At 46.2% G+C, this 8,467-nt stretch overlaps 1 protein-coding gene across 1 annotated transcript in view; it reads right to left on the reverse strand.

Annotated features, from left to right (window-relative positions):
• ULK1 (unc-51 like autophagy activating kinase 1) overlaps positions 1–5,483 on the reverse strand; it is a 115,157-nt gene extending 109,674 nt beyond the window's left edge. Inside the window, exons 1-3 of the mRNA XM_083476420.1 lie at positions 4,118–5,483; positions 2,632–2,724; positions 2,484–2,525 (exon numbers count right to left, since the gene is read on the reverse strand). Of these exons, the coding sequence (XP_083332546.1) occupies positions 2,484–2,525; positions 2,632–2,724; positions 4,118–4,207 (225 nt within the window). The 5' untranslated portion in view covers positions 4,208–5,483. The remainder of the gene's footprint in view (positions 1–2,483; positions 2,526–2,631; positions 2,725–4,117) is intronic.
• Positions 5,484–8,467: the final 2,984 nt, after the last annotated feature.

The following is an 8,467-nucleotide window of genomic DNA, read 5'->3' on the forward strand; positions in this document are numbered from 1 at the left end:
TGGTATGCCCCACGGAGAGCCTCAAGGTCCATAAGTAGCAACACCCTAGTGGTCCCGGGCCCTAAGGAAGTTAGATTAGCTTCAACCAGAGCCAGGGCCTTTTCAACTCTGGCTCCGGCCTGGTGGAATGCTCTGCCTCATGAGACCAGGGCCCTGCAGGATCTGATTTCTTTCCGCAGGGCCTATAAGGCAGAGTTGTTCCGCCTGGCCTTTGGCTTGGAGCCAATTTGATTCCCTCCCCCTCTTTCTTTTTCCTTTCTCCTCCTGTGATGAGGCTGCATTTTAATATTGTAATGTTTCAATATTTTAACTGTTGTATTTTAATCTTGTTTTTAAGTTGTATTCATTCAACTTGTTTTTATTATTGCTTTTTAGCCATCCTGAGCCCGGCCTTGGCTGGGGAGGGCGGGGTATGAATAAAAATTATTATTATTATTATTATTATTATTATTATTACTACAACTCCCATGATCCCTAGCTAGCAGGACCAGTGGTTTGGGATGGGAATTGTAGTCCCAAAACAGCTGGAGGGTTGAGGTTGAGGAAGCCTGCCCTAGAGAGCTGCTGCCAGTCAGTGTTGACGATACTGAGCTGCATGGACCCTTGTATAAATCATATTCCTATGTTCCCACCTATTCCATCTGCCTAATCCACATGGGTGCATCTATCAAAAGGGAATGAATAATACAGTGGTACCTCAGGTTACATAGGCTTCAGGTTACATACACTTCAGGTTACAGACTCCGCTAAGCCAGAAATATTACCTCGGGTTAAGAACTTTGCTTCAGGATGAGAACAGAAATCACGCTCCGGCGGCGCAGTGGCAGGCCCCATTAGCTAAAGTGGTGCTTCAGGTTAAGAACAGTTTCAGGTTAAGAACGGACCTCCGGAACGAATTAAGTACTTAACCTGAGGTACCACTGTAATAATAATAATAAACGGGGTCTTACTACAAAGTGTAAATTCTGGACTGCAGATGGGTGACCGAGGTTTCCTTAACACTAAGCAGAAAGAAAAGTAGCTCATGTGCAGATTTTTACACACAAGAGCTGGCCTCTGGAATTTGCATGCATAGCATGGTGTTTTGCCACACCAAGGTAACAAAAGCAAGGGTGTTGACTTTCGCAAGGCTTTCGAGGGAACAAAATCAGAATATTTATCCTTTGATTCTGCAAGAGAAAAGGCCTTGCTGCATTTCCTTAGGGCAACTGGAGGGCGGGAGGGGAGGAGAGAGAATTAAAGACTGGGGGTGGGGTGGGGGAAAACATGCTGCTTTGTGCAAAACCGATCTGCTTCCTGATTATTTGACCTGAGATAACCCCACCCCCAGCAACATCCAGCCCCTATTTTTGAGACTGCAGAGGTACACTGGGAAAAAGAGTCCTTGCACCGGAGAAACCCAGAACCGAAAGGAAACAGAAGCCAGAACTAGAGACTACGGCTCCCAGAAAGCATTGCACGCAGCCTGCGCCAAACACACAGGCAGGAATTTGGTTGCACTGATGATGCAAAGCCCTGACTCAACCAATCCCAGAGCGCAGGAGGAATGTCAACAAACAAGGAGGTCTGGAGGCCACATGACACCAGACAGCAACAAAGCTCAGATAAGCAACAGGGAGAACCAGGGTTCAGAGCTGGAACTCCTCCTCCTGTGGCTATAAAAGCAACTGAAGGCTGTTCGTACCCAAACAACAAGAGGACTCCAAGGTGGAAATTGTGATCCAGTTCAAAACAGGATTTCTGGGCACACACCTTGGTCTGCCACAACTTAGTGGTGCCATTGTCATGTAAATAGATAAATAAAACCTGCTTAAAAAAATCAAAGGGAGATTTCATGATGGGGGGATAGGAAAGGAGGGCTAACTAATTTCAGCAGTAAAGTGACAAATGTCCCTACAGATTTTGTAGAGTGAGCTAGTTCTCAGTCTGGGAAGCATCACAAGAGGAAAAGTTAAACCCCAAAGACAGAAAAGAATCCGGCATATGAGTATTTGCATAGTACATCGCAGACTGACAGCAACAAGGCCAAATGGATCAAAAGTGAGATTCAGCCAAGCCTTCCTAACTTTTGTCTGCATATACTGTACATTCAAAATACAATCCAACTGTGTAGCAGAACATGCCAAAGGGAGCAAAAGCAAACAGCCAGCCTAACAAGATGACTTTAGGTTAAGCACATCTACTGGACGCACACTCCATTGCAATGTCCATATTTTGAAGATGAAGAACCCTCCTTCATTTCAAGGTACTGCCCCACTGATGAGATCCTGGCCTACAGTTAAAGCTTTCTGCCCCGCAGTTAAGCCTGTGTGCTCCCTTGCTTATATTGGGTTATATATAGTTTTTACAAAGTGTACAGACTTTTCTCCCGTCACTCTCCAAAACCTCCAATAATCCACAGCTCTCAGCAAAGTTTTAAAGTATCACACCTTAACCCCTCCCCCTCCCTACAACATCCTTCCAAGATAGAAGTAAACTAATACCTGGAAGTCATACAAGGCAACGATATTTTCATGCTTCAGTTCCTAGAAGGAAAGAGAGAGGAGATGGTGGTATAAGCATTTATAAAATCGCAAACAGTCGCCTTAAATCGAAATGTCAATAGCAGCAAAAACATTTTCCGCCCCTTACCTTGAGTATTTTGATTTCCTTTCCCAAGAGAGTCTGGGATTTTGCCAAGTTTTTCTTGTTGATGCATTTTATTGCTACCTCCACTTCAGGTTTCTGAAAGTTAATAATAATAATAATAATAAAACAGATGCAGAATGTAAGTTGGAAGTGGCGAAGCTCGCATTTTATTTTCACATGCTCAGAAACACACATGCGCGTCTCTCTAATGAGTCCATATGCTTTAAACCACAAGAGAAGTGTTCAGAAAACCCTGTTTCACTATCCCAAACCATATAGAGCACATGCCCAGGCTTGCCCTTTATTGAATTTGCATTTGTCCGGCACCGGGAAGAGGGGGAAGAGATATTCATTTCAAATGGCTCTTTACACTGCCATTATCCTCTTAATTTAAGCAATACAAATATTTGGATTGTAGAAGTTTATCCCCAGCTTTACGGATGATGTGAAAAAAGGTGCCCACCAATGGACTGTGTGTTTCTTTCGTTTAATCATTAAGTGATGTAGGAGACATATTTAACAATGCCAAGGACATTTTGGAGACATGGGCTAATCTTTAGGGATAAGGAAGCCAGACAGCAACCATGCTACAGAAGTCAGTCCAGCTTCCCAGGAACTTTCACCCCCTTGTTCAACAAGACAGTACAATGGCCTGGTAAAGAAAGCCGACAAGGTTACCGGTCCGAGAGCCTTCCCTCCTCCGCCACCCTGTTTGGATTCCAGCCTGAATGCAGTTATTCTGTCGCCTATGGACTACCAGGCTAGTGTGCCTTAAATACAAAGCTGCAGAGCCACATAGCCGAGTATTTATAGTTCCTCCAGTACTGAAATGTGTTTGTTAGCTTGTGGCCGCTTTAGATAGGCAGGGTTGCCAAGCCGATAAGGCCTGTTTTCATTTTGCCTATCCAAAGTCTCGGATTTCTTCTTGGCATGTTGAGAATAAATTGCATCGAACCTAAAGCTGATCAACTCCCTGCGAAAGTTAACTTGCAGCATAGTAGCAATAGATCCAAATTGTTATAATAATAACAAATAAAATAACAACAGCAACAGCAACAACTTGGGAGTTTCTAAGCTCCTTTTCTTGGAAGTGCATCCCTTGAAGTCAAGTGAGTCTGTCTTCTGAGTTGACTAGTTTAGAACTGGTCTCATCCTGACCCGATTTGCATGGCCAAGAGTCCTGTTTATTACAACAGAGTGTTGCCTGGACCCACAGGACGAGCAAGCAAAGTGATCTAGTTCAGCTGTGTGTTTATTTAGGCTCTTCCAAAAGTAGATACGTGTATTGCCTAAGAGAGCAGTAGGGAAGGTGTGTGTGTGGCATACATATTACAAAAAGGAACAAAATAGTTTTAATATAAAACCCCGAGAGGGGGAGAGGGCTGTGTGTGTGTGTGTGTGTGTGTTAAACTGCTACTTATCTCCCAAGTACAGATGAGTAGAGCCACTAAAAAAAAAGTTTGGAAAGAAGAATAAACATTGTATTTACCTCTTTGTGCCTCCCTTTGAAAACGACGGCGAAAGCTCCATGCCCGATCAAATCCTTCCTGCTGAACTCAAATTTCCCAACCGTCTCCATGCCTTTCCACGTTTGGGCCTCAAGTGTGAATGGCGAGAAGGAGCTTGGTAGCAACAGCAACAATATATGTATAGTTGAAAAGGGGGTGGGGGTGGGAAGGCGAGTCGAAGGCCTCCCCCAAACCCTCTTTATTAAAGCAGGGGTGGGACCCTAAGCACACACAATAAAAATAATAATAAAGTTTTGAAAGACACCGAAGCCCTCTCTTTCAAGGACAATCAAGAGGAACTAGAAACTTGAAAAAGCAAAACTTCTCTCCTGTCCAGCTCTCGGCAGTTAAATTTCTGGCTTTGGACTCCCACCTCTTCTTCGGCCATCGGCTGTCTTTTTCTGTAAAAAGGCCGGGATTTAGTCATTGTTACGAAGGGACGGGAGGGGAGGGAGTTCGAGTCCCGGCTACCAAACTTTCCCCATTTTTATTGCAGCCAGGAAAGTGGGGTGGGGGGGAGAGAATTAAAACCAATATTTAAAACGCGTATATAATGTGCAGATAGAATAGGTATCAAGTCTCCAAAATAAAGACCTTGTGAATGAGCCCCAGCACTAGAAAGAGCTCGTTCCGTTGGGCCGCCCGGCTACGAAGAACGACCCATCTCCGGCCATCCGGAGCTCAAAAACGCAAGCTGATGCAAGACGCGTAAATCCACACCAAAAAAACACACCAGCCTCTCCAACCTTGACGTCCAATCCACCTTAAAAAGAAAGACCCAGCAAAAAGACCACCATCCACCTTAAGACCAAGTCCACCTTAAGAGTTGTTGTTGTGTTTTTTCACCCTCTCTCTGCCCCCCCTTCCTCTTCCAACCAGTTTTTTGTTTCTACAAACAGCTGCCCAGATGCGCGCCGGGGATGCCCTTCCTTCTTTCCTTCTTCTTCTTCTGGGATTCTTGCGGAGGGGGGAAATCCCTTTTTTGTTGTCTCTCGCAGGAGAAGGAGAAGAATTAAGTGTGTGGGGGGGTCCAAGCAGAGGCTCCCTTCTGGCTTGGCTGGCGGAGGAGAGGATCCGCGGAGCAGCCGCTGCTGTTTCCAGCTTCAGACAAAAGACCTGCGAGGCTCAGGGCGCAGGAGAGCTGAGCTCTGCCTCTCCGCCTTATTTATTTATTTCCCTGGGAGCGCAGGCGCCGTTGCGACCGGAGAGAGACTAAATAAATGGAGACAGCAGCAGCAGCAGCAGCAGCCACCTAAAGGCAAAAAGGAGGGATAAGCCGGGCGGCTTTTAAAGGCACAGCAAAGATGTCGTGAGTCACGCAGAGCGAAGCGCGCAGGCACACGCGCGCGCGCGCAAGTGGTTGCAGTTGGGCATTCTGCAACGAGTCAGGGATCGCTCAGCTTCGAGCATCACCTGAGACACCACATGCCGGAGCTGGAAGAGGGAGGGTGTCCCAAGTCCCTCCCCCCTCCCCAGCCCAAGGAGATTCTTGTTTTAACCCACGCTTTGTGTGGCGATGAGAAAACGATCGGTGGTATTCCCTGCCTCTTGAAGTTCGCAAGGTCAGCAGGAAAGAAAGAGGGGCGGGGCTTGCAGAAGAAATGGATGGCCGGTGGCAATTTAGGCGCATGGGTTTCGATGGGTCTACCCCTGGGGTGAAAGAGGAGAGCACAAAATATGTTTCGAAACTCAACATCAAAAAAACTAAGATCATGGCCACTGGTCCCATCACCTCCTGGCAAATAGAAGGGGAAGAAATGGAGGCAGTGAGAGATTTTACGTGGGCTCCATGATCACTGCAGATGGTGACAGCAGTCACTAAATTAAAAAGACGCCTGCTTCTTGGGAGAAAAGCAATGACAAACCTAGACAGCATCTTAAAAAGTAGAGACATCACCTTGCCAACAAAGGTCCGTATAGTTAAAGCCATGATTTTCCCAGTAGTGATGTATAGAAGTGAGAGCTGAAGGCTGATTGCTGAAGAATTGATGCTTTTGAATTATGGTGCTGGAGGAGACTCTTGAGAGTCCCATGGACTGCAAGAAGATCAAACCTATCCATCCTTAAGGAAATCAGCCCTGAGTGCTCACTGGAAGGACAGATTGTGAAGCTGAGGCTCCAATACTTTGGCCACCTCATGAGAAGAGAAGACTCCCTGGAAAAGACCCTGATGCTGGGAAAGATTGAGGGCACAAGGAGAAGGGGACAACAGAGGACGAGATGGTTGGACAGTGTTCTCGAAGCTACCAGCATGAGTTTGACCAAACTGCGGGAGGCCGTGGAAGACAGGAGTGCCTGGTGTGCTCTAATCCATGGGGTCACGAAGAGTCGGACACGACTAAACAGCAACAACAGCACAGTGTTTTGTGTTGTGTATGGATCTATGGGGTCCATAAATTACCATATAGCATATATTCAACACAAAAAACAGTGAGAATTTGTTGTTGACAAAGGACAGCTGGACATATAAAAAGGTAAAGGTACCCCTGCCCGTACGGGCCAGTCTTGACAGACTCTAGGGTTGTGTGCTCATCTCACTCTATAGGCCGGGAGCCAGCGCTGTCCGCAGACACTTCCGGGTCACGTGGCCAGCGTGACAAGCTTGCATCTGGTGAGCCAGCGCAGCACACGGAACGCCGTTTACCTTCCCACTAGTAAGCGGTCCCTATTTACTTGCACCCAGGGGTGCTTTCGAACTGCTAGGTTGGCAGGCGCTGGGACCGAACGACGGGAGCACACCCCACTGCGGGGATTCGAACCGCCGACCATGCGATCGGCAAGTCCTAGGTGCTGAGGTTTTACCCACAGCGCCACCCATGTCCCTAGCTGGACATATAAAGGGCCCCATTACCTACAGTAGCTTAGGGCCTCATCAAACCTAAATCTGGCCCTGGTTGGGCCCCCTGAAGGGTTCAGAGAAGTTGGGAGTAGGCAGAGAGAGAAATTTCTGGCCTCCAAGGACAGGGGTGTTGGGGGTGGTCTGGATCAATCTGTTTGGAAGAAGTTTCCCTCCAACAGGGACTGGGCGCAGCCTGCTTCTTAATTTGCTTCCACTGTGAACAGTGTGAAGATCCAACGAAAGAGGAATTCTGTGTTAAACTACTTAAACAAAAAACTCTGTGGAAACCCCAAGCCAATGGACCACTCAGGCAGCTGCCTGGAGGAGTGGGTGAGGGGTTTGGTCTATGGGGGCTCTTTGCTTTTCCTGCAAGTTAGCAGTGGTATTGTAATGCTGCCAAATTGTACTTTTTACATGTTTCTCATGGTCAGAACTGGTTAATTATTAATATTTTATTAAAATTGCTCAGATAATCATTGTGTGTAAAAGTTGTCTTTGAAATGCAGATGTGTCTGGAGTGTGTGCCCAGAAGGAAGGAAGAGGCTGGAAGATCCCTAAGGAAATAGATAGAAATAGTAAAAGGAATCAGCACCATGCTGGGTTGGGAGAAATGTGTAGTTGTGCTTTACGAAATGTCTTTATTAACATTCTGCTATTTTTCTATAGGAGAAGTATTTTTGTTAATAGTACATCCGGAAGCAGATGTGTCTTTCAAAAAGTGAGGCTATCAGTTTGTGAGGTGGGGCAGATTCCCCCAAACTCTTAAATGTAGTAAGTGTTAGAATTTAGCTAATATTTGGAGTATTAAGGAAAGGTGCCAGATACTGAAATTAGCAGTGTAAAAATACAGACTATACTGGTTTTCCGTGTTCAGGAAATCAGCCGATACAGGTGACATTAAGAAACAAAGAGAGCAGAGTTCTGGGCCATTAAGGGCGATTGACAAGGCAAATACTATCCTTCCCCTGGGAGGTTGCAGGGGGTATGATGTCATCACAGGAAAAAGTGTCATTTTCAGAAGGTTTTTGGCAAGACTAAAAAGAAAGGTGAGGCAGAACTGCATGCAGGCTGAATGGGAGAGGCTATACCCAGAGCATGGCTGGCTTCTGCTCTTGAGGTGAAATATTCTGCACTCCCCCTATCAAGGCTCAGGTGTATATACAGTGGTACCTCGGATTAAGAACTTAATTCGTTCGGGAGGTCTATACTTAACCTGAAACTGTTCTTAACCTGAAGCACCACTTTAGCTAATGGAGCCTCCAGCCGCCGCCGTGCAATTTCTGTTCTCATCCTGAAGCAAAGTTAATAAGCTGAGGTACTATTTCTGGGTTAGCGGAGTCAGTAACCTGAAGCATCTGTAACTCGAGGTACCACTGTATATGTAAATAAAACCATGCATCTTAAAGACACTACAGTCTCTGCTGCACCGTGCCTTATTTTTCCAAAGGAAACACAAATCTTGATTTAGTGTCAAGACCCTTTGGAATCTTGC

The sequence above is a fragment of the Podarcis liolepis genome (assembly GCF_965112155.1).
Source record: "Podarcis liolepis genome assembly, chromosome: 15".
Classification (NCBI taxonomy): Eukaryota; Metazoa; Chordata; class Lepidosauria; order Squamata; family Lacertidae; genus Podarcis; species Podarcis liolepis.